General features: G+C 47.5%; 2 protein-coding genes across 2 annotated transcripts; one reads left to right on the top strand and one right to left on the bottom strand.

Annotated features, from left to right (window-relative positions):
• Nucleotides 1–3,223: 3,223 nt before the first annotated feature.
• LOC129559852 (isopentenyl-diphosphate Delta-isomerase 1) lies at nucleotides 3,224–7,284 on the top strand. Its single transcript, XM_055431655.2, has 5 exons — nucleotides 3,224–3,674; nucleotides 3,916–4,088; nucleotides 4,229–4,321; nucleotides 4,774–4,904; nucleotides 5,842–7,284. The coding sequence occupies exons 1-5, from the start codon at nucleotides 3,526–3,528 to the stop codon at nucleotides 6,157–6,159; spliced, it is 864 nt and encodes a 287-aa protein (XP_055287630.1). The 5' UTR covers nucleotides 3,224–3,525; the 3' UTR covers nucleotides 6,160–7,284.
• Nucleotides 7,285–10,055: 2,771 nt separating this feature from the next.
• Nucleotides 10,056–24,751, bottom strand: GTPBP4 (GTP binding protein 4). Its single transcript, XM_055431573.2, has 17 exons — nucleotides 24,623–24,751; nucleotides 23,568–23,738; nucleotides 22,185–22,288; nucleotides 21,970–22,106; nucleotides 20,607–20,707; nucleotides 20,307–20,399; nucleotides 19,557–19,748; nucleotides 19,415–19,480; nucleotides 18,322–18,411; nucleotides 17,766–17,876; nucleotides 16,432–16,509; nucleotides 16,123–16,174; nucleotides 15,581–15,681; nucleotides 13,806–14,003; nucleotides 12,855–12,920; nucleotides 11,602–11,745; nucleotides 10,056–10,746 (listed from the first exon to the last, which is right to left on the bottom strand). The coding sequence occupies exons 1-17, from the start codon at nucleotides 24,668–24,670 to the stop codon at nucleotides 10,594–10,596; spliced, it is 1,905 nt and encodes a 634-aa protein (XP_055287548.1). The 5' UTR covers nucleotides 24,671–24,751; the 3' UTR covers nucleotides 10,056–10,593.
• Nucleotides 24,752–25,937: the final 1,186 nt, after the last annotated feature.

Genomic DNA, 25,937 nt, shown 5'->3' with positions numbered 1-25,937 from the left:
CTCTCCGCGACCCCATGAATCACAGCACACCAGGCCTCCCTGTCCATCACCAAATCCTGGAGCTCACTCAAACTCATGTCCATTCAGTCGGTGATGCCATCCAGCCATCTCATCCTCTGTCGTCCCCTTCTCCTGCCCCCAATTCCTCCCAGCATCAGAGTCTTTTCCAGTGAGTCAACTCTTCGCATGAGGTGGCCAAAGTATTGCAGTTTCAGCTTTAGCATCAGTCCTTCCAATGAATACCCAGGACCGATCTCCCTTAGAATGGACTGGTTGGATCTCCTTGCAGTACAAGGGACTCTCAAGAGTCTTCTCCAACACCACAGTTCAAAAGCATCACTTCTTTGGCGATCAGCTTTCTTCACAGTCCAACTCTCACATCCATACATGACCACTGGAAAAACCTTGACTAGCCGGATCTTTGTTGGCAAAATTATGTCTCTGCTTTTTAATATGCTATCTAGGTTGGTCATAACTTTCCTTCCAAAGAGTAAACGTCTTAATTTCATGGCTGCAATCAGCATCCGCAGTGATTCTGGAGCCCAAAAATACAAAGTCTGACACTGTCTCCACTAGTTTTCCATCTATTTCCCATGAAGTGATGGGACCAGATGCCATGATCTTTGTTTTCTGAATGTTGAGCTTCAAGTCAACCTTTTCACTCTCCTCTTTACTAATGGCATACTACTCATTAAAAAAAAAAAATGGAACCTTTTGCAACATAAATGGGCTTCCCTTGTAGCTCAGTCGGTAAAGAATTTGCCTGCAGTTCAGGAGACCTGGGTTCAATCCCTGTGTTGGAAAGGTCCCCTGGAGAAGGAAATGGCAACCCACTCCAGTATCCTTGCCTGGAAAATCTCATGGACAGAGGAACCTGGTGGGCTGCAGTCCATGGGGTCGTAAGAGTTGGGCACGACTGAGCAACTTAACACTTTTTGCAACGAGTGAACCTAGAGATTGTAACAGTGCGAAGAAAGTCGGTGAAACACATATTTGTAGGTGGGATCTAAGTTCAGTTCAGTCACTCCAGTGGTGTCCTACTCTGCAACCCCATGGACTGCAGCATGCCAGGTTTCCCTATTCACCAGCTGCCTGAGGTTGCTCAAACTCATGTCCATGGAGTCAGCAATGCCATTCAACTATCTACAGTATGATACAAATGAACTTTAATTTACAGAACAGAAATAGACTCACACAAAAAACAAACCTAGGCCTACCAAAAAGGAAAGGTGGGGGAGGTGGATAAATTATATTGGGATTAACATATACACTACTATATATAAACAGAATCCAAGGATATACTGTGTACCACAGGGAACTGACTATATTCAACATCTTGTAATAACCTATACATGGAACAACAGACTGGTTCCAAATAGGAAAAGGAGTGCGTCAAGGCTGTATATTGTCACCCTGCTTATTTAACTTATATGCAGAGTACATCATGAGGAACGCTGGGCTGGAAGAAGCACAAGCTGGAATCAAGATTGCTGGGAGAAATATCAATAAACTCAGATATGCTGATGACACTACCCTCATGGCAGAGAGTGAAGAGGAACTCAAAAGCCTCTTGATGAAAGTGAAAGAGGAGAGTGAAAAGATTGGCTTGAAGCTCAACATTCAGAAAACAAAGATCATGGCATCTGGTCCCATCACTTCATGGGAAATAGATGGAGAAACAGTGGGAACAGTGTCAGACTTTATTTTTTGGGCTCCAAAATCACTGCAGATGCTGATTGCAGCCATGAAATTAAAAGACGCTTACTCCTTGGAAGGAAAGTTATGACCAACCTTGATAGTATATTAAAAAGCAGAGACATTGCCAACCAAGGTCCATCTAGTCAAGGCTATGGTTTTTCCCGTGGTCATGTATGGATGTGAGAGTTGGACTGTGAAGAAAGCTGAGCGCCGAAGAATTGATGCTTTTGAACTGTTGGAGAAGACTCTTGAGAGTCCCTTGTACTGCAAGGAGATCCAACCAGTCCATTCTAAGGGAGATCGATCCTGGGTGTTCATTGGAAGGACTGATGCTAAAGCTGAAACTGCAATACTTTGGCCACCTCATGCGACGAGTTGACTCACTGGAAAAGACTCTGATGCTGGGAAGGATTGGGGGCGGGAGGAGAAGGGGACGACCGAGAATGAGATGGCTGGATGGCATCACCTACTCTGTGGACATGAGTTTGAGTGAACTCCGGGAGTTGGTGATAGACAGGGAGGCCTGGCGTGCTGTAATTCATGGGGTCGCGGAGAGTCGGACACGACTGAGCGACTGAACTGATACTGTTAAAAGAATAATGTGTAAAATATCATTTTGCTGTACACCAGAAACTAACATTATAAATCGACTAAAGTACAAATTATTCTGAATTGAACTTAAAACATGTGAGCATGCTAAGTCACTTCAGTTGTGTCCGACTCTGTGCGACCCCATGGACTGTAGCCCGCCAGGCTCCTCTGTCCACGGGATTCTCCAGGTAAAAATACTGGAGAAGGTTGCCAGGCCCTCCTCCAGGGGATCCTCCCAACCCAGGGATTGAGCCCGTGTCTCACATCGCCTGCTTTGGCAGGTGAGTTCTTCACCACTAGCGCCACCTGGAAAGTCCAATTAAGCGTGCTGCTGCTGCTGCTAAGTCACTTCAGTCGTGTCCGACTCTGTGCGACCCCATGGACGGCAGCCCACCAGGCTCCGCCATCCCTGGGATTCTCCAGGCAAGAACACTGGAGTGGGTTGCCATTTCCTTCTCTAATGTGTGAGGATGTTAGCAGTCAAAACTCAAAAAGCTAGTATGCAATGGAGCAAAGATTGGATTAAAATACAGGATTGGATCAAAGCCCACGTTTTCCACAGTGCTTTCCTTTGATAGGGCTGCTGTAGCAAAATGCCACAAGTCAGGCTTAAACAACATAAATTTATTGTCTCAGGTCTGAGGCTTGAGGTCCAGGATCAAGGTGCCAGTCGGTGCTGCTTCCTGCCGAGACCTGGGACAGGGAATCTGTGCCATGTCTCTCTCCTGGTGGTTTGCCAGCAACTCCCGACTGACAGAGGTCGTTTTCTAACTCCTTTGCTTCACAAATAGTGACAAACTTGTCTAGATACTTTGAAGTCGCCACACTACCCGTCGGGGACAGCTCACGGTCACCGACAGGCCTTTAGCTCACAGGACGGCCTTACACAAGCGCCTCCCCGCGCCTCACACTGCGAGCGCGCGGAGACGCCTGACGTCACCGCGCCGCGACCGCAGCGCCTCCGGCGCGCCGATTGGTTACAGCGGCCAGGGCCGAGGGAAAGCCGTAAACGGACGCTCACCCGGCCCCTAGTCAGCGAGTGCCCTTCCTCAGGCCGTTCCGCAATCGAGGAGCGTCACCTCAGTTGTGTACCAAAGGCACCGAGAGCACCTGCGCTACCGCCTTGGGAAGGTTCCGCAACCCAGAGCCGTGGGAGGAGACGCCTGGAGATCGGGAGTGGCGCCACCGCGCGACCGTGACGTGGGTCGCGGGCCGGCGCACCATTGGCCGGCGGGAATGTGGCGCGCCCTGGCGCCGGCGCGGGCAATTGGCCGCGCGGCCTCGGGGGGCGGGGCCCGGGCCGGAGGCGGGGCCCGGGCCTGGGGGCGGGGTCTGAGGGAGACTCGCCCGGCGGCGCAGCCTTCAGTGGACCGCGAGTGTCTGAGGTACCGAGGAGAGAGTCTGTGAGGTGCTGGGAGGCGGGCGGGGGTCCCGGATCTGCGAGCTGAGGGGCGGGCCGAGCGCTTGCGGATCGCATCCCGTAGTCTAACCCAACCGCGTGGGGAAGTAGCCGGAGGCCCGGGGTGTCCGGCCCGTGGGCAGCGCGCGGGGCTGTAAGCGTGGCGCTGGGCCCGGCGCGGGGGAGGCGGCGGGGGCGTCCTCCGACCCTGGGACCCCCGCCCCCAGGTTCCCGGGGCGGCGTGGAGATCGGGCGGCGATGCCGGAGGTTAGCACGGACGAGCTGGACGAGCGGCAGGTGCAGCTCCTGGCGGAGATGTGCATCCTCATCGACGAGAACGACCGGAGGATCGGGGCGGAGACCAAGAAGAACTGCCACCTGAACGAGAACATCGAGAGAGGTGCCCGCGAGGGCGGCGGGGGGCGGGCCGGGGTCCTCGGGCGCAGGGAGGGCGGGGGTCCCACGTCGCCCCCTCCAGCCGCCCGAGCCCTTGCGAGCCCCAGACAGAGACTCAGGACGTCGCATCTCTCTCGCCGTCAGGGTTGTTGCACCGAGCTTTCAGTGTCTTCTTGTTCAACACCGAGAACAAGCTGCTGCTGCAGCAGAGGTCAGACGCTAAGATTACCTTCCCAGGTAAGTGCTCACCCTTTGTGTGTTGTTGGCAGCTGTACGTGCTTTGATTTGTTTGTCACGTGCAATTTCTGGTAGCCGAGATCAGAAAACTCTAGTCAGTTGCTGAGTTTTATTTTCTTCACACGAGAAGCTTGTAAGGTAGATGCAACTTAATAAATAAAGCAGCAGTAAAGGATAAGAACTGCTAGGTATGCATAGATGTGTCTGTAATCATTTGTGTCTTATACACAAGACCATTTGACCGTTTGGGTTAAGAAAGCATTCATAAAAATGTACATCTACCTGTGTCTTTCACAAAATGGTCGCTGGTAGCCCGTTATAACAGATTTAAAATTCTCCAGAATCATTTTATTTTTCTGTTACTTTTAAAACTTTAAGTTTTCTTAATCTTCCCAACCTATTTTTCAGGAAAAGTTTATCTTTGTATATTTATAAACATTAACGTGTTCCAGGGTGTTTTACTAATACTTGCTGTAGTCACCCGTTAAGCAACCCTAGTGAGCTGGAAGAAAATGATGCTATTGGAGTAAGAAGAGCAGCACAGAGGCGGTTAAAGGCTGAACTCGGAATTCCCATGGAAGAGGTAACCCACCATACCAGCTTAAATCTATTTATAATACATTAAAACAATTTTTAATAAAACTTTAAATTCAAGTGTAGCTCTCTGCTCTGTATCACTTGGGTTTTTTAGGCCCCAAAAAAGCCCGTTGAATAAGTTAAATTTTTACTTCATAATACTTGTAGATACTTAACTCTACCAAAATGATCTATTAACCAGTATATAAAGTTGACTGTTTTATAATTGACCAAAGATGAGTATTTTCTTGTGAACTACAGATCTGATTGAGTGAAGTGGAATTATCTTCTTGTTCCTAGAATTGTCCCCTTTCAATAAGACCTGAATAAATAAAAGTGTCTCTTTTATCTAGTTAAAATGGGAATTTTTTTTTCTGCTATAAATTGAGATTGGAGGGGGAATGTCACACTTCTAGTTTGAGTGACTCTCCTATTTTAATATACATTTTTCAATAAATCTTCTATTTTTGGTCCTTTGGGAAAAATTTCAGACTTGAAACTATTTAATACTGTTTCAAGTATATAAATTTTCCTGGGTCAGGAAGATTCCCCTGGAGAAGGAATAGGCTACCCACTCCAGTATTCTTGGGCTTCCCTGGTGGCTCAGCTCTTAAAGAATCTGCCTGCAGTGAGGGAGACCTGGGTTCAATCTCTGGGTTGGGAAGATCCCCTGGAGAAGGGAACAGCTAACCACTCCAGTATTCTGATCTGGAGAATTCAATGGATTGTATATAGTCCATGGGGTCGCAAAGAGTCAGACATGACTGAAAGACTTTCACAGTATATATACTTTATGTATTCCGTGTATTAATAGGAAATGGATGTTTCAAAAATTATCATTCTAAAACTAGTTCTGTTGTTCAAGGTATTACTGAAATGTAGTAGGTTGATTCAGATTATTTTTTGTTGACGTTTTGGAGGTTTTACTTTTTTTTTTACCCTAGGTTCCTCCAGAGGAAATTAATTATCTAACACGAATTCACTACAAGGCTCAATCTGATGGTATCTGGGGAGAACATGAAATTGATTACATTTTGTTTGTGAAGAAGAACGTGACCTTGAATCCAGACCCCAATGAGATTAAAAGCTATTGCTACGTAACAAAGGAAGAATTAGAAGAACTTCTAGGAAAGGCGGCCAGTGGTGAAATTAAGATAACCCCATGGTTTCAAATTATTGCAGATACTTTTCTCTTTAAGTGGTGGGATAACTTAAATCGTTTGAATCTGTTTGTTGACCATGAGAAAATACACAGAATGTAAAAGTGGAGGTGAATGGTTACTAAAGTACTGAAGAATTTCTCTAGTTAGTAAACTTAAAATGAACTTTAAAAAAATCTGGTTCCCCACTGGAACTCTCCTTGGAAATACTGATACTTTACAACCAGAATTTGTATAGAAAAGAATTCTTGATTTTATGTCATACATCCCATATATATGTACTACAATTTGTAAAAAAAGTTTGAGAGATTATTATACAAAGAGAGCAAAATAAACTTAACCTGTCTACACAAATGGTTATGACACATTTAAACAGACAAGTTCATTTTTTATATATTGTGATACAAACATTTTCAGAAGACTTGTATATCACTTTACTATCTGCCAGGTGCTTGACATATCTTTAAACTTTTATCATGGTCCAGAAAAATGTGCAGTGGAAGCTATTTGCTTATCTACTTCAAAACACTACAGTTTAAATTTCCATGTTAAGAGATAAAATATAGTAGAGCAGTTCAAGGGAATTAAATGGCATGATTTTTGTCATTGAAAGTTAATTTTGTGGTTTAATCATTCTGGAAGTATTTTTGATACTTAAAGTCTAACATTGATTTTGGTAGGGACATTGACTAGGTGAAGTCATTTAAATAGTCCATGCCAATTAGTAAAGTCTGGTTTTCAGAATTACTAGGAACACAGACTATTTGTAAAATGGAACTTGGGTCAGTTGAGTTATACTCAACAACAGGGTCTTTTAACTGTGGCACTGCAGTTTAGGCTGGATAATTCTTTTTGAAGGTTCATCCTTTGCCTTGTATAGCAGCATCCTTACGTTCTACCCAAAAAATGCCTTTGGCACCCCTCCCCCAATAGCAGCCCCAGTGACACCAAATGCTAAATGTCTTCTGGAGGACTTGACTGCAGTCAGGCCATGTTGTAGGAAAATTAACCAAAATCAGGTTAATATTTTAAATAGATTTGGGTTATGGAATATGTATATATTATTTGAACTGTACCTTGACTAATGGTACTTTTATAAACTCTTGCCACAGATTTCTCACATTTGAGACCTTAAGACTGCTTTATTATCCTTGAATGCTATTAATTTCAGGCAAAAGTGTAGCAAACGTTAACTTTATCTAACAATAAAGATGAATTACATTTTGATACTGTTGTCTAATTTGTTGTAATTTCAATTCAGTAATAGTTGACGAGACTGGAAAAGACTGATGCTGGGAAGGATTGGGGGCAGGAGAAGGGGATGACAGAGAATGCGATGGCTGGATGGCATCACCGACTCGATGGACATGAGTTTGAGTGAACTCCAGGAGTTGGTGATGGACAGGGAGGCCTGGCGTGCTGTGATTCATGGGGTCGCGGAGAGTCGGACACGACTGAGCGACTGAACTGAACTGAATAGGTGAAAAGTCCTGTGGTAGCTTAAGCATGGTAAATGCATTCAAAATGCATTTATATTATTTCTAGTTCTTTAGCTTACAAAAAACTTGGTAACTACAATGGCTACTGCTTGCTGTGTGGGCAGTGGTGTCTTATATTTAGATTCTGGACAAAGCACTGACAACAGGTACAGAGCAAAGTTACCATCTATTAAACTTTATTGATATTCCTATTTTGTTCATGCATTGTTTTTTCTGTCTCCATCTTCCTATAGCTTCTTGAACAGCTTTAAGGCAGCTGTTTTACAGTCTTTGTCTAGTAAGTCTGCCATCTGGTCTTCCTGAAGGACATTTTCCTAGTTTTTTTCCTTTAATGGACCACACTGGTTTTTTATATGAAGTTTTAATTGTGGGTATCTGTGCCTCCTGCGGTCTTCAGGTCTCAGTTCTTTTTCCAAATGTGTTTCTTTTTTGTCAACATGTTGACTTTCTAAATTCCTGAGCATGGTCCCTTCGATAGCTCAGTTGGTAGAGCGGAGGACTGTAGTTGACATTCTAAATTCCTGAGCATGCAATGCTTTTTGAAGTCATAATTCTTAAGTCTCTAGATCTCAAAAGGGGTAAAAAAGGAAAAAATGCAGGGGAAAAAGAAATAAGCACTGGCCCTTCAAATTCAGCTGGCAGGTATCCATCTGTTTACACCTCTGCCATCAGAAGCAGCAACTGCCAATCAAAAATCCCAGTATTTGGAGGACAAGGCCCTTTAAGGGCTCAATCTGATGCCAACAGGCAGCTCCAGAAATGCTGGCACAGTGACCAACTCAGGATTGGGAGTGGGAAGACAGACTGATGCTGACCACAGGGGCTAAAACTGACCCAAAATGGTTTACCACCAAGGCCTCCCCAACACAGGAAGAGGCCAGCCTTTAAATTCCAAGAGTCCCAGGAGTCAGCAGAGTTTCTGCCAGAGGAAAATTCTGAAAGAGATGGGAATCCCAGACCACCTGACCTGCCTCTTGCAAAACCTGTTTGCAGGTCAGGAAGCAACAGTTGGACATGGAACAACAGACTGGTTCCAAATAGGAAAAGGAGTACGTCAAAGCTGTATATTGTCACCCTGCTTATTTAACTTATATGCAGAGTACATCATGAGGAACGCTGGGCCGGATGAAGCACAGGCTGGAATCAAGATTGCCGGGAGAAATTATCAATAACCTCAGATATGCAGACGACACCACCCTTATGGCAGAAAGTGAAGAACTAAAGAGTCTCTTGATGAAGGTTAAAGAGGAAAGTGAAAAAGTTGGCTTGAAGTTCAACATTCAGAAAACTAAGATCATGGCATCTGGTCCCATCATTTCATGGCAAATAAATGGGGAAATGGTGGCTAACTTTATTTTTCTGGGCTCCAAAATCACTGCAGATGGTGATTGCAGCCATGAAATTAAAAGACGCTTACTCCTTGGAAGGAAAGTTATGACCAACCTAGACAGCATATTAAAAAGCAGAAACACTACTTTGTCAACAAAGGCCCATCTAGTCAAGGCTATGGTTTTTCCAGTGGTCGTGTATGGATATGAGAGTTGGACTATAAAGAAAGCTGAGCACCTAAGAATTGATGCTTTTGAACTGTGGTGTTGGAGAAGACTTGAAGAGTCCCTTGGACTGCAAGGAGATCCAACCAGTCCATCCTAAAGGAAATCAGTCCTGGGTGTTCATTGGAAGGACTGATGTTGAAGCTGAAACTCCAATACTTTGGCCACCTGATGGGAAGAACTGACTCATCTGAAAAGACCCTAATGCTGGGAAAGACTGAGGGCAGGAGAAGGGGACAACAGAGGATGAGATGGTTGGATGGCATCACCGACACAATGGACATGAATTTGGGTGGACTCTGGGAGTTGGTGATGGACAGGAAGGCCTGGCGTGCTGCAATTCACGGGGTTGCAAAGAGTCGGACACAACTGAGAGACTGAACTGAAAGTATAATCCCAAAGGAGAGGGACTCTGGATGTTCCTGGTCGTTCCACCTGGTATCATTCAGCAGGTTTCTCTGAACATAACCTTTCCCAGCACAAACAAAACTTTTACTTTACTATGGATCCCTAAAATGCAACTTTCAAACCCACCTATGTGTAGAAAAGCCCTGAATTACACTGCTCAACACTGGAGGACCCACAAAGGTGCACTTAGAAACACCGACAGTGAGCAGAGGGGACTTGGAAACTACACACAAAGCGGTGGCCAGGGCAGTTTTGAGGTGAAGAAGTGCTGTTGTAAGCACTTCATATTCACACATACTAATTCCCTTCAATTTACTGAGCATGAACCTCACAATGATTTCCACTCAAACAAGTCTTCAGCAGTGGACACTGAAACAGGAGATGCCCACATTCAATTGCTTCAGCAACTTAGGCAACATTCTACTCCACAGAAAAGTACTTTTTGCTTTGAAAACAAAAAAGAATTGTCATTTGCTTTTTTCCCTTTTCATCTGCCCACACTGACAGTGGTTTGTAACTGAAACAAATAAAACCAACCAAATCAAAATTTCTTTCTTTTGGAAGTTTATTTTGGATAAAATAGTCGAGGACAAATTAAACGGTGCACTGAACAGAAGGACTAGGAGATGACTTAGTCCTTTCAGTGCTGGCATGCTGATATCTGTAACCTTTCACCAGTTCCTGGGCCTGCAGGGCAGACTTCTGTCCACACAAACAGAGGTGTGTTTGCAAAAAAGGGACTCTTCACGTGCAGTGACCAAAGTCCCCTCCTGCACAAGAGTATGATTTGTCCATCAAAAGCAACACAGTCACATCAATAAATCTTTCCTGTCCTGCAAGTCTGAAGCAAACAAAACTTCAGAAATGAGAAACCACTGCCCACCCAAAATATCTGTAGTATAATAGTGACAAAAATTACCCACACCTGTACATTTGAGGCATAACCATAGCTTTCAGCAAAGCATCAAGTCCTTGAGTTACTTCACTGTTCTGTTCAGTTTACAGATCACGACTCCCAGTTCTGTGAAACCAAACCAGGAAAAAGTCAGGTCAAAGTGTTTCAGTGGCAAAGGACACTATCTCCTGTCCTTTTTACCAGCTTTCCTCTTTCCTGAGAGCAAGTGCTTTGGTTTCATGTCAAACACATGTCTGTCTGCCTCCCCTTTCTTCCCCAAGCGATTCATCTTCTTCTGAGCATTCTTCATCATCGTCTTGGCCTTCTTCACCATCTATAAAGGTAAAGAAAAACCTATCAGTTGTGAAAACCCAAATTTCCAAGTGAATTTCCATTACCTAACAGTCCAGGTCTATGCTGTGAAAAGAAGCCCTAGTGAGCATCACTCACACCATTTTCCCGTGGACACACCATAGTACCTGCAGGATGGAAACTGTACCAGACCAGTCTTGTACCTGTAAGGACCAGACACACTCAGACCTGCAAGATCAGGTACTGTGTTCTGTTCTACTTCCCTCTCAGCAGATGAGGGCACAGAGATCTGGCTATGGAGCTACTCGTACCTGACTGATAAGTGGCAATGCTGGTATTAAGTCCAGATTACTAGATGAAATGGCTTCCTGAAAGCACACTGCTTGTCAGTTTATAAACAGACTTTCTCATCTATATGAATTTTCAAAATGTTGAAACTAACCATTTTTGTATTTAAAGAAAAAAAGAAAAAGTAGTAGTTGGTCACAAAAAGAGACTGTACACATCCAAAGTGTCTTTTCTGAAAGAGTGCCCCAAACAGCTCCCTTCTGTGGTGGGTGAGGGCCCCATGTCCAGGCTCTGAGCAGGACTGTTTTCCTAGCATAGCCCTGAGTGGCTGGGACCAAGGTTCAGGCTGCAAGGCTATTGCAATATACCCTGCTCTGTCCACCCGGAGAAGGAACACACACACATGAAGAAAAGGCCCATGGACACCTGGCTGTGCAGGGGCCAAGCCCGACCCTCAGGGTGACCACCCAGAAAAACGCACTCCACCACCCACCCCACAATCTCTGCAGCTCCAAGTGTTTGCCCCAACTCCCTGAGGGGTCAACCATAGAGGCTACTGTTTTATTAGCTGCTCGTTACAGGGACTAACCTTGACATCCCGGAGACCAGAGACATCACGTGGAGGCCGAGAACAGCTGTGACTGCGGGTCACAGAGGCGGGCAGGACAGAGTCTTCCCGCTTCCTCTTCCTGGTGACACTCCGAGACCTTCTGGCCTGGACTGCATAATGGGCCTGAAACAGAGCAGGCTTCAGTGCCTCGGGGTCCCGGTGCCTTGGGGTCCTGGCACCTCGGGGTCCCGCCTTAGTGACAAACATTAAATTACTCCAGTGCGGGGAGAAGGCACATGGAGGGCTCACAGAACCATCGTCGAACAAGCTAAATACATTTAAAACATACATAGTCAGGGCCTGCCCTGGTGGACCAGTGGAGACGAGTCCTCCCTTCCACCATAGGGGATGCAGGTTCAGTCCCTGGTCATGGAACTAAGATTCCAAATGCAGCACAGCATGGCCAAAATAAATAAACAAATCTTAAAAAAAAAAAAAACACTGTAAAAAAATAAAGTACACACAGTCCTCATTAATTATTGGTCAAATATTCGTCTTCACTCACACAGCTGCCGTGTGCTACTCAGAGCTGCCTGATCAACCTCCTAAGCAGCACGATTTATGTCAAGAGCGGCCCTCCTTCTCACCCTACTGGCCACCAGAAAGCTCAGTCATGAGGTTGAGCAAAGACCTGGGTGCTGAGGAGAGGTTCTGCAGGCCCCTGCTCAAAGTGCCCCTCAGGTTGCTATCTGGAAATAAGACTGCACAGCTGAGAGCCCAGCATCCGATAATCATTAGTCAGGAAACATAATGTGAACAGCACGCATGGCTCATCAAAATCCGCTTAGTCTAACACAATGGTTTTCCTTGTTTCAGTAATTCCACTTCTGAGAAACTGCTTTGAGAAATAATCCAGAACATCAAGATGCTCTTTCATATGAAGATGTGTACTCTGGCTCAATTCATCAAGAAAATCTGCAACACTAAAAATGGTATGTGAAATGCCTTCTAACCTCTGGGGTCTGAGGCATGGCTTTGAACTATTTACAGCCTATATTCCTCTCACACCAAGGCACTCAGCACCACCTCCCGTTTACTATGTCTAAACTGAAGCTAATTAAAGCTCGATGTGAAGACACTGGTCAACAAAATCAAAGTCACAGCTCAATAAGAACTATGCAAAACAACATAATTCTCAACACAAACCCCGGAAGTGCTGACTCCTCTGTAACCTGTTCCTGCCCTGGTTCCCAGGACAGCACCCCACCCCCACCCCGGCCGTCTGCACTCACGTTGTCTTTGTCGTTCATGTCAACACCAAGACTGCGCATCTCATCCTCCAAGACCTTCCGCTGAACCTGAAGGGGGAAACGAGATTGTTTTAAACAGTTAGTTTGATGAAACCTTAAAAAAAAAAAAACTTGAGGAAAAATGTACAGAACAATGATCCATGATACACTTATTTTAGAAACTATCTTTTACTTGGGCTCGCATGCAAGTTTTTGGACAACTCATTAAATAACATAAAAATTAACATTTTCTGGGTGATTACATATTACACACAGGACAACATATGTGTGGCCCCCGGATTCCACTCAGCTCCCCAGGGGTTCCCACATGCAGACCCAAGAGGCCAGCAGCTCCTCCCCCATGGTGAGGGAACACAGCGATGCCACAGCTGTCCACGTCATCCGCCACCACACAGAAACCGCATGTCAAACACACACGTGTGCTCCATGGAGACAGCCTGGCCCAGCTCACTCAACCATCCCCCACACCATCCTCCTTCCCTGGGCACAGTGACTCCAGATGAGAGCGAAGGCCCTAGGAGACAGACCTGAGGACCCGAGGACCCTGGCTCCATCCAATCCACTTGTGCCTCAGCGTGAACCTCCCCATCCTAATCAGTCACAGGGCTCAGATAAATCACTCTGGCTCTGAGTTAGACTGCGTAAGGTTTCTGAAGAAAGTAAAACATAAGTCCTTTCCAATAAAGAATTAAAGAATAAGGATGTGTTAACTGATGAGTTTACCTCCACAAATTTACCCATAACTCACGATCTTCATTTTGTACAGCTACAAAGTAGTTGAATCCAACAGTGAAAGTCACCAAGAAAGGGTGAACACTCAATATAGGTCAACACTCAGCCAACCTCAAAAACAAGTCAACTTACACCAACCAAAAGGCAGCCATACAGACGCCCACACAGAAAAAAACACTGACTCTTGAGCACAACACTTGCCTTCTTGGCCGTCCGAGGCATCCTGGGCCCCTGTGTGTCCTTCTCTCTGGACTGTAGAATCTTCAGCTTCTTTTTTTCCCTAATCTGTTTTGCCAGCTGTCGAATCTCCGCCATTTCTTCATCTTCACTTTCAGATTCACTGTCATACTCTCCAGCAGCTGTTCTTAGTTCTTCTTCTTTTTCTAACTCTTCCAATTTCTTTAAAAGAAAAGTCATAATTAAAGTTAACAATGAAAAACTCATACATAACCCTAGGGTTAGGGTTAAGGTTAGGGTTATAACTTTATAAAAACCAGGTTTCTCCTAAGCTTTTTGAGGTGATACAAATGCCCAGGTTCAGGCTCACGTGGCCTCGGCAAGGCTCACCTCCCCGCAAAAAGGCACAGAGATGAGCAAGAAGACTACACCAACAGAAGCAGACAGTTCCATGCCACTTCTTTACCTTCTTTAGAAAGAATCACTCCCAACTCCAAGGTTAAAACATGTAAAACGTTCCCCTCTTCCTAGATGGTACACAAGAGCAGGTCTGTTCTTAAAGAACCATGAATATCAACCCAAACTGGCCTTGGACCAGGACAGCTTGTGTATCCATCCCAAAGCTGTTCCAAATACAAGCTCATTAGCTGTATGGTTAATAACATCTTTAAAAATGTATAATAAACCTCAACAAGAGCCCGAGTCAAAGGTGCCACATCACTACTGGTGTGATAAGGCAGAAGGAGGGAAGGAGACTGGAAGGGGATGGGCAAGGTGAGGCCAATCATGGGCCATCAGAGCCCAGACTGTAGAAGGGGGCTGCTACACAATAAGAAACAGAGCAAGAGGCACAAGTGAAGAGATGAAGACATGAAATAAATCAAGGACACCATCTGAGAACTGGCAGTTCCTCAAAGAGTAAGACATAAAATTACCTTATAATCCAGCAATTCTCCTAGGAATCTGCCCAGACACGTTGAAAACACTCAATACTAATACATGAACCATGACACCCAAAAGGCAGAAACAACCCTTATGTGTCCATCCATGGATGAGAGCATGAACTATATACTATATAGAATGTGCCATACATTTGAAATAGAACATCACTAAGAAAGAGGGAGGAAGAAAGCTCTGACACATGCTACCACACGGACAAACCTTGAAAATACCATGCTCAGTGGGAAGTCAACTTACTGTGTGACTCCACTTTTATAAAATACATAAAATAGGTGGCTGCACAACACCACGTGTGTACTAGATGCCACTCGATCATACACTTTCACACATTAAGAAAGACGTGACTCAGAAAAGACAGGACCGCAACTGAAGAAGAACACAGGGTCTAAGGCAGGCTTTGTTTTTTTAAAAAAGAAAGAAACTTATGGACACTCGTATGTTAAGAAACAGCAAGTGAGGAGGGGGCCAGCCGCGAGTGCCAGAGCAGGACCAGTGAAGAGGAGGGTCAGGCTGGGGAGTGGGCAGCCCCAGCAGAGGGTCCACTCATGGGGTGAGGCGGGGTGGGGCAGGTGAATGGGGTGTCCACACGAGAGAGTCCTTCACGAAGGAGCCAGGCAGAGGAAGACAAGGAGGGAGGTGTGGTGGAAGAAAGAGTGAGCACCAGCCTCAGGTGGAGGGACACGGGGCTGAAAACAGGCCCCAGGTGACAGAGCCCAGGCTCTCGCTGGGCGCAGAAAGAACAAGGGCCAAGGACAAAGTGGAGGGGGAAGCTGTGCTCGTATCTCCTGGGTCAAGTTGAAGAGGAGTAAAAGTCACACAATGTCACCAGGGACACATACCTGCATGATGTCAGGGTCAATATAATCGGCTATGTTATGGCCTTCCCAGATCTCAGGGATCTTGTCATGTTTCTCAGATGAATTTATTATATCCCAGTACTCTAAAGGTCAAAAAACAAAAAAAAAATCTTCAACTACCAGATACCCGAAGAGTCACCACTTAACAAAGTCCCACATCTGCAAAGACAGTAGAGCATCTGTGCTCAGTGCCAAGTAAACAAGGTAACGTGCTTGAGCAGAGGACTAGTCCACGCTCATGCCAGGGCCCATCAGTACCTCAAAACCAAGAGTCCTAAGGCATAACAAGAGACTATCGATGGTATCAGCCTGGTCCAGCATTATATGCTAGGAAAGGTACAAAAATAATCCCTCACCAAAAACAAGAGAAACCTACCTGGAAGGAAAAAATCTCAGCATTCTGGCAACCTCTCACCTTCAAGAAATTAAACTAACAAAATGCTGGACAACTTGTACCCACTAAGGTACTCTCATACTTTTCACACACCTAGCATCTTAAACAACTACCACACTTGAGCCCTTACTTTGAAGATCCAGAATATAATCATCTCCCATTTCCAGTTCCAGGTCCCGTTCCTGCAATGAAAATGCAACAGTTTTCATCAGCACTTCCGACCCCCAGGGCCAGAACTGCCAGGTGCCCCACAGCCCCACGGCATTACCCCTCTCCAACCTTTTGCCACCTGAAGCTCAGCACCAACTTCCAGTGGGAAACCTGCTTCCACCCCTGGCAGCCCTGTCCCCCAACCCAGGAAGGGGCCCCAGTCCTGGGGATTATGCTCCCAGGTGCCCCCATCCCCACTCCAGCACAGGCCTGAGGCTCCCTCACCTACCCGCCTCTTCTTCGGCTCCCCGAGCTCCATCCTCTTTCTGCGTGCCACCACGCCTTCAGGGATGAACGGGGGCCTCTCCTGTGAAAACATAATTGGAAATACTCACGTGAAATGTTTGCTGAATCAAAGCACAAAAAGAAAAAAAATGTCTACTGAATGTAGAACGTCCCAGGTGGCACTCATAGTAAAGAGTAAAGAACCCGCCTGCAATGCAGGAGACCTAAGAGACGCAGGTTGGACCTCTGGGTCGGGATGATCCCCTGGAGTAGGGGATGGCAACACATGTATTCTTGCCTGGAGAACCCCACAGAGGAGCCTGGCAGGCTACAATCCATGGGCTCCAAAAGAGTCGTACACGACTGAAGTGACTGAGCACACATGCATAGAACACACAAGAGTCTGACTTCCTTAATATAAAAATTAGAAATCAATAAGAAATAATCAACCTACAGAAGTGAAGAAGTCAATCAATATGTTAATCACCATAAAATACCCAGTTCCACACAATGTTCAGTAACTAGAAACACAATCAAGTTGAATAATCAGCGAGTGCGACTGCCTAAAACCACAACGAAGAAACATCACTTCTTATAATTTTCACTTTATTTTAGAAGAAAAAATGTGTGGTACTGAAAAAAAATTGAAAACTGGCACAACTTTCTGAGAATCAAGAGTTTTACAGTAACAAACGTCACTGGCAATGATCTTTACCTATTGTTAGTTCCTAGACTGGTCACCAAAAATTAGTGCTGAATGAATAGAATACATGAGAAACATCAAAATAATTAACAACAACAACAACAAAAAAAAAACGCGTGAAAGTTCCCTGGCAGCCTAGTAGTTAGGATTCCCGGCCTTCACTGCCAGGTTCCAGGCAGGGGACTGAGATCCCGAAAGCTGTGCAACGCAGACAAAAAGAAAACACACCACGACAACAGAATCATCTGTGGTCTGTCATACTGATAGAACAGGAAGTGTGCATTCTCAAACCACCAGGAGCATAAACTTCCAGTGCACTTTTGAGAACAATGACATTTTTGATACCATGTCTTAAATTTCACTCTACAGATAAACTTGCAATTAAAAAAAGAGACCTATGATACCACCCTATTTAAAATTTGAGAAAAGCTGATATGCCAGAATGTTTCTGGAAAGATAAACGAGACGAGCTGCAGGAGGCAGCCTCTGGTGGAGGGAACAGCAGTTAAGGCTCCTCCTTTCTTTTCACCTTTTAGATTCTGACACACACATGGCGTGACCTTGATCTAAGAGCACCCAGGAAACCCCACCAGCCCCACAAGCCCTGCCTCCAGGGCCGCCATAGGAGGTCTCACCTTGTCATCTCTCCTGCTGGGAACAGCCAAGTGCAGTCTGTTCAGCACCTCATTCACTTTATTTCCCTTCATTTTGGTTTCAACACGATGAGCCAAAAGCCTGTCACAAGCCTAGGAAGGTGAGAACACGCGGTGCTGGGTCACGGGGCATCCAATGTCCCATCACATCTGAAAGGGCCCAGGAGCCAGAGCCCCACGCCAGATGGGCCCAAGGCTGGAACCTGCCGGGCTCTCCCTCAGAGAAGCCTCTGCGGGCTAGGTGCTGGGACCCCCAAGTTCAGGAAGTTGCCCAGGGCAGACCGTGTGCTCCTGGAGTGGGGAGCGGGTGCCATCTCCCTTCCTGGGCCAGGGTAAGCCCAGCCCAATGCAGAAACTGAGGGGGCAGGACCGGTGCAGATGACCCGTGTGACCCCCACTCCCAACACTCACAGGGCAGAAGAAGGGGGCACAGAGGGGTCAGGGAACCCGGAAGCATCTCTCGGCGGGGCTGCTGGCACTCGGGGCTGACCAAGCTCCTATCAAGGAAGGGACAAGCCTGCTTACGGGGAGCACTGACCTCTGTCTTCACTCTGATAACCCCCTCCTCCGTCAGTGTACTGGTCTCCACCACAGGAAAACCTTCTGCCTGCAGATCTAGAAATATTTTCTGGGAACACAACGGATGAGTAAACATGAGCTGCGGCATTTATTCTCACTTCCCATCCACAAACCATCCTCCTCCTCAAACAGGTGCTACAGATGCTAATCACAACAAACACCTCTGTGGTTTTTAATTCTTCTGAAGAACATCTCCCCAAAACTGTTACTTATTTGTCCCTAAATCCTGCTGTGATTAAGACAATGCACATTATGGGGAGACTCAAACCAGAGTGCAGCAAGCAAACCTGAGACACTCAGGAACATTCTGTGAGGCCTACCCTTCTGAAGAGAACCTTGGCAAAATCAAAATATATCTCCACAGACAATGCTCTCACTGTTGTTCTTTATAAATACCTGGTCTCCTCAGTCTAAGATAATTTCCAAGAAAACACCTTCACAACAAGTACGACCCATAGACAAAAGAACCACTAAGACCCTAAGAGGGACCCCACCTGCACCACCACCAAGGCTCCTGACACCTCACTGCCCACCCGACCACACGACCCCAGTCCAGAAACAAGTGCCCAGCTCAAGCCTTCAGGCTGCTCAGGATGGAGCTCTGCTTCCCTCCTAGGCCCCTCCTCCCTAGAAACACCAGTCACAGCATGACCAGTGTGGCCACTTGCACCCATGCCACCTGCCCAGGTGCCCAGCTGAGAGACAGCCCTTCCCAACAAGCAGCTCCTGGGGCTGCCACTCTGACCACAGGCACTGCCAGCCCCACGGCCTCTGAGAGAGGCCACAGGAAACCTCATGGTCCCTCTGCCACTGATGGGCATCCGTGAGGTTACAGCAACTCAGTCACTAAGGACATAATCTCAACAGTAAAACAGAACACTGTGAACTAGCATCACTAACATTCCTTCAACAGAACACTGTGAACTAGCATCACTAACATTCCTTCAACAGAACACTGTGAACTAGCATCACTAACGTTCTTTCTCAACTCTGGTTGTGGCAGACGAGGTTCAGAATCAGCAGGAAATTTTGAAAACATCGAGGCAATTTACCTGATTGTCCTCAGAAAGCTCAGAGATCCTCTTCACATCACATTTGTTTGCTATGACGATAAGAGGCTGCAGCAAGGAAGAAAACTAATGAAATCATCACCTTCGCCGTTACTCACCAAAGACCACACCAGCCCATACCCACCTTGTTGACAAAGAGTGGCCTGAGGTTCTGGAAGAGTTCCAGCTGCTCCGCAAGCCCGTGGCCGCACTGCTCTGACAGGTCCATCACGTACAGCACCGCGGCTCGCAGGTGGGCCAGTGCCGTGATGGCCTGCATCTCAATGGTGTTGCGGTCCTCCAGAGGGTGGTCCAGGATCCCAGGGGTGTCCACCACCTGTGGGCAGACAAGTCAGCCCAGCATACAGGCCAAGGGTGCCCACAGACCTAGACCAGCCCTGGTGGAGCTCCCCACTGACTACGGTGAAGGAACAAGGCAGTGGGACATGAAAACCGGGGGAGGGGCCCTCCCTGAGGAACAAGCTCAGCAGCGACGCTGAGGACTGGATGGAAAGAGGACTGCTCTATGAGCCCTGGGTTAACCAGAACGCCCCCAAGTGCTCAGAACAACATCACTGTTTACAATACCACGTTAAACTGTGCACATAGGCTGCGCCAACCTTTCTGGGTTTCTGAGGATGCATTAATCAGAAGTCCTGCCGTAAGCAGAGCACAGATGCCACACAGGGAGCTGCTGTGTCCCAAGTTCACCCGAGGACAGAAAGCGGCCCCCGTGCAGCCCTGGAGCCTATCCATTGGGGGTGGGGAGTGCTTCCGGCGACCCAGGACCTGCTCCCCAGCCCCCAGGCTCCCCGGACATGGGCAGACCCTCATTGGTGGGAAGCCCAGAGCCGGATGCCAGGAATGAGGCTGCATGCCCCAGGCCAGCGCTCACCTGCCAGCGCAGGTACTTGTAATCCATGTGCCCCACAAACAGAGACTTGGTGGTGAAGGCGTAAGGCTGGACATCCACATCCGCTCTCGTCACCTGGAACAAACCACAGGTCCTGATTTTCACATCCTCCCAGAACAAACACGCCTCAGCCACACAGCATCAAGACCAACTGTTGGGGGTCAGAAGAGACCCCATGACACCTCACGTGACAAGACTGCTAAGACAGAAGCCAGCACCGACCGGGTGGCCCCCCTCAGCCTACGCAAGCGGGTCCTCGGTAGGTGCGGGGACAGCACCAACCTTGTTGATGAAGCTGGACTTGCCAACGTTGGGGTACCCACACAGAAGCAGGGTCCTCGTGTTCGGGTCAATGGTGGGCAGACGGGACAGATGCTGACGCACTGTGAGAAGACGAAGGTAAATGTACTTAACTTCATGAAAAAGCATAAGCAACTCAAAGCTGATGGTCTGCTCAACTTAGCTGTACACTCCAGGCCTGCGGCCATGTTACCACACTCCATCAGTGATCACACACATGACGAGAAAACATGAATGAATGGAGAAGGCACCAGCTGCAGGGGCATCCAGGCTGAATCCAGAACCCTGCTCCCAGGTCCAAACAGCACTGAGTTCCCACCCAGCAGACCGAGGTGGGGCCCAGACCACACAACCCAGAGGACTGAGCAGAGAGTCGAGTTTGAAAGGGTGATTCGAGCAAGCGTGTGCTCTAGCACTTCCTGGCCTACAGGGCTCCTTTGCCAAGTTACGAGCAACCCTCTGGACCTCGACTGCTCAAGCAGCACCACTGGGCAGGCCACCTAAAGACCTAACTGATGACTGGAAGCACTGTCAAAGCAGCTCAGAGTTATGATCTTGTTGCAAATTACATGCAAGATGCTGGGGGAGGGGATCAAAATCAAATCAGTTAAAAATAATTGAAATGTAAAAATATATACGCATGCAAAACAGCACAAAGTTGTTTCAGTAAAAATTGTTCTACATTAATTTAGAAACCGCCTATTGAATAAAACTCTGAAACATGTTAGTTTTTTGTATTTTCCATCCTATCTGGTGTGGTACTTCCCAACTCTTTCAGTGTAGTAGTTCTCATAGTAAGTAATATTTGTGTGAATGCAGCCATGAAGTTGGAGAAGTAAATGGCAACCCACTCCAGTGTTCTTGCCTAGAGAATCCCAGGGACAGCGGAGCCTGGTGGGCTGCCATCTATGGGGTCACACAGAGTCGGATACAACTGAAGCGACTTAGCAACAACAACAACCAGGTAACAAAACTGGAGTAGCAGTTTGATGCTAACATGTTTTACACTAAAATATCAGTAACAGGTAAAACTACGGGTCACTTTATTTTTATACATTTTGGTATCTCCCCGCCATTTATACTGTACATGCCTTGCCTATTAAATTTGAAAGACATATAAAAGTTTTTAATAGTGCTACTAACAGGTAAGCATTAATTGAATTCTAGCTGCTTTTTCAATCACATCTGTTAGACTTTCTTACAGGTTAGAGTGGGAAAAATAATTTGTTCCTTTGATCTCTACAACAAAACAAAAATAAACATTATAAAAATAACTCTTGACAACAATCAAGTATTTTAACAGAATGTACTAACAAGTAGCTAGTTGCTGATGCATAACAAGTACCTTGTTCCAAATATTCCAAACTCTGCTTCTGTCTTTTGATAATAGTGCACATCCGCCCGAGAGCAGCGCGTTTCAGTTGCTTACAGCGGTACAGAGAATCACCATATTTCATGAGCCGCACATAATCTTTAGCAACGCTGAAAAACAGAAAAAACGTGTAAGATTTTGCTCTCCTTTGACAGTAACTTAAAAGATACATTAAGAAAATCCCTTACTTGTCCACTAAATTTTTGGCAATGTTTATTTGTCCTAGAGCCAACTTGTAATGATCCTTGTCATAGAGAATGTTCATCAAATCTGCATAAAATGGATGAATATCCTGTAACAAGAACAACAGAATGGTCACCTTGGTATGGCAGCTTCTCCATATCCAGTGTGGATAACACTCGAACATAACTTCCTAGGGAAACACATCACATCTTCTGCTCTTCCTCATCGCCCACCCTCCCCCCTCAATCTTCTCCCCAGGCCTCTCTCCTGAACAGTGATTATTTAGTCACAGAGAAAAAATAGAGTCAGCAGGGAAGCCAAGTCCACCTGCCCTGTGCAGGCCTGACCAGGCCCAGCTCCATCTGGGCACCAGAGCCCACCCCTTGGGCTTGAGAAGAGAGCTCCAGAAATACTTTCCCATCCATCCAGCCAGTCCCATCAACCTGTAAATGTGCTGCTATTGCCCAAAACTTAAGAAGAAAGTTTTAAATCCCCGTCTCTTCGCTCATCTTCTATCTGCACAGGTGCTTCCTGGTGCTGTCACCTCATTCTTACTGCGCTTTTCATCCTCAGGTACTTTCCAAAGTACCTGCACTTTCCTCAGAAACTATACCCTCATCCAGCCAGTGGTCACTAAGCACTAGCATCAAGTCCTAGAATTTTACACCAGCAGTTTCTGTCACATGAACCAATCTCTGCTCTCAGCCTTAACCCCCATTCAGGGACTATCTCAGGGCAGCTGAGGCTCTCAGGCTGTATTGCAGACCCCACATCCATCATCACCTCAGCAACTCTGCAACCATGTGGCCCCACTCAGGGGCTCCACAGGCAGGGTCCACTCCTGTATCCTGCAGCTAAGCACGCAGGCAGATGGCTCAGTGCAGCAGGGCCTAACCTCGGGGGCTCAGTGAAGAAGGCAGCGCCCCATGAGACTGCATCTCATAAGAAAAGCACACTGACCATCAGTCACAGCAATAAGATAACACACACTGCTGGACCTCAAGCCACTGGCCCCATCTGAAGCCATAGGAAAGGGAGCTTTGGAAAGAAGGAGGAGAGGATGCACATAGGCCACCAGAACCTTGGGCTTCTGAATTCAGTTCAGTTTTCAGAATTCCAACTGTCCCTACAGCCTAGAGGTTACAGAGAAAGCCTGAGGCATGTTCCAGGCCCTCAGAGATGGGAGTTTCACTGGGGAAACAAGATACTAAAGAATCAAAAAACCTCTGATCTGCTCCCAGTTTTGTTACTAACTTTCAGAGTAAACTCTGACAAGTCGATTATTTCCTCTTTCCTTCACTATCCGTCAACTGAGTAGACACACCTGGTTTAACCTTGTCTGATGGTTCATATTTACATAATCACTTACGTTCAGCAGAGTCACTTACATCCAATTTGGGGAAATCTGTCAGAATCTGTGAGAGCCTGTCATGGTAATTCTGCTGAGTAAATTTGACTTTCCTCATATAAAAATGTCTAATGCGATGGATTTGGTAATGTTTGTGGATAACTGTCGGAGTCTTTCGTTGAGTCTTCGATAATGTCAGGTCAATAAAGTCCTGCAATAAAATAAGACAGTTACACCAAAAATGCCTCCTTTCACCCACTTATTTGAAATCACCTTAAGAGACTAATGTTCAACAATGTATTTTAAACTACAAACACTTTTTCTATTTTAAACTACAAACACTTATTCTAATTAAATCTTCAGTGTAAAGCTCTGTTCATCTGCATGGTTCCATGCCTTTATGAAAACACTCAGCAAATGCCTGCTGAAATAAACTTTTATCCCACACTCTTGACATTATCCTAACTTCCATATACCTAAAACCATCTGAAACGTTAAGTACCCAGAAAACTCAAGCACAAATCAGGAAAAAAGAATGTTTTAAGGAGAAACAGTTCTACTATTTCGGTATGTCCAGTTTTGACAGCCCACAAAATAACCGGTAAGACTAAAACACGCTGTTTTCAATTTCCCAAGGTAAGGCGGACACGAAAGATTCCGGCAAGAAGTCCAGAGCAAGCCGTCCAAGCAGGTAGACATGAGACGCTGTCTGCTCTGGGAGGCACACCGCCGGCTCTGGGAGGCACGCTGCCGCCGGTCGTTCGTCTGACAGAGACCACGCAGACCCACCTACTTCATAGAGCTTCCTGACTCTCCTCCTCTCCTCTGGGCAGATCCCAACCCCCTGAGGGCCCTAATCTCTGAGGAAGGACCCCCAGAACCCAACCTCCTGAAGGCCCTAATCTCTGAGGAAGGACCCCCACTCTCTCTGGGAGGACCCCAAACCAGGAGGCCCGAATCGCGAGAGAACGTGATCTAAGAAAGGGCCTGGCGGGGAAGGCGGCCCCTTCCAACCCACCGTTACAGACCGGAGCCCCAGCGTCCCGCGACCTGGCCGAGAAAAGCGGGGGCAGAAGGGCCCTTGGGGCCTCCTACCTTGGCAGACGGCACCACCGTGATCTTCTTGAAGTTGTAGTGCGCCATGCCGGCGATTCGCCACGAGGGGACAGCCACCCGGACTTCCGCCGAGGAGCCGGGGAATAACTTCCGCCGAGAAGGACGAAACTTCCGCCTGCGGTGCGTCAGTTCCGGCGCTCCCTGCTCCCCACGCACGGCCTCGGGGTCACACAGCGCCCTCGCCTGGCCGGAGGAGGGGTCGCGGGGCCGGGGCGGAGGGCGCGAGCGGCGGGAGGAGGACCGCGCCGGAAAGGCGGCGTTGAGGTCCGATCCTCACCGCGGAAAGGAGAGGGTCTTGAGAGGCCTCCCCGGGCATCTGTGCTGCCCAGCCGGGTCCAGGGCCTGGCTGGGCCGGGGGTCTGGGGGGCCTTTGGGAGCCTGGGAAGGGGGTGAGAGTTGGGGGCTCAGTGGGGCTCGGAGGGCTCCAGGGGTCTCGGGGAGTCTGGGGTCTCCGGATCGGGAGATCTGGGGGGGCGGGCGCGAGCTCTGGCTGGGTGAGAGGAAGGCGGGGGGCGCGCGGGTCTGCTCTTTGCGCGCTCACGTCGCTTCTCCCCTGGTGAGCGCGCTTCCCTTTTTTAAATTTGTTGGTTGGTGAGGCGGGTGGGATCTTAGCTTCCCCACCAGGGATGGAACATCCCCCTCTGCACTGAAAGCTCAGTCTTAACCACCGGAACGCCAGGGAAGTACCCTGCTGAATCTTATTAAATAAAGGCCGTGGAGTCCCAGCCGTGTGCGACAAGTGACGCCTCTCCTCACCCGCGAGGCCCCCCTGGGGACCCTACACCACCGGAGCTTCCCCCTTTCCCCCAGCCCAGGCCAGCCGCAGGGCTTTTGTACCTCTTCTTCCTCAGAAGCCATCATCTATCCCTCCGCCTCGGTGACTCTGGCTCTTGTCTTAGCATCTCTGCGCCCTTGACCGTGGCTGACTGACCTGCCCACTGCCTTTCTCCAACGAACTCCACCTGGAAATTTACCCCCCACCTTTGCTTTGCCTGCCGGGGGTAGTAGCCCCAAATGCCTGTATGGACCAGACACTTCCAGTCAGTTGTGCATTGTCTGCGGGCACAATTCCAGATTTGCAGCACAGCCTTTCTGAGAATCAGACTGCAGATGGGTCCATCCTCCGGGCCCTGTGAAGGGGGGCAGTCCCGCCCCTCCTGCTGCCACTGCAGGAGCGGAAAGGGCAGCCCAGAGCCGGGCTGACCTGCTGCGAATGCAAAACAGGCCGCAGGTGAGATGAGGTCAGGAGGAAGGAGATGGCCCGGGAGACCTGCAAAACCCCACAGATGAGTGG

Source organism: Moschus berezovskii, chromosome 15 (genome assembly GCF_049115385.1).
Source record: "Moschus berezovskii isolate FMDL1 chromosome 15, NW_MosBer_1.0, whole genome shotgun sequence".
Lineage (NCBI taxonomy): Eukaryota > Metazoa > Chordata > Mammalia > Artiodactyla > Moschidae > Moschus > Moschus berezovskii.
The sequence above is the reverse complement of the archived record's forward strand: the minus strand, read 5'-3'. Positions and strand labels throughout refer to the sequence as shown.

Bases quoted from the DNA above. Each gene is read 5' to 3' on its own strand.
- LOC129559852 (XM_055431655.2), top strand. From the start codon at position 3,526: ATGTGGCGCGCCCTGGCGCCGGCGCGGGCAATTGGCCGCGCGGCCTCG. The intron at 4,322-4,773 runs GTAAGTGCTCAC...AACGTGTTCCAG, and splicing joins CGCTAAGATTACCTTCCCAG to GGTGTTTTACTAATACTTGC. The intron at 4,905-5,841 runs GTAACCCACCAT...TTTTTACCCTAG, and splicing joins TCGGAATTCCCATGGAAGAG to GTTCCTCCAGAGGAAATTAA.
- GTPBP4 (XM_055431573.2), bottom strand. From the start codon at position 24,670: ATGGCGCACTACAACTTCAAGAAGATCACGGTGGTGCCGTCTGCCAAG. The intron at 22,107-22,184 runs GTAAGGGATTTT...TCTGTTTTTCAG, and splicing joins GCCAAAAATTTAGTGGACAA to CGTTGCTAAAGATTATGTGC. The intron at 11,746-12,854 runs GTGAGTGCAGAC...GCTCTGTTTCAG, and splicing joins ACATGAACGACAAAGACAAC to GCCCATTATGCAGTCCAGGC.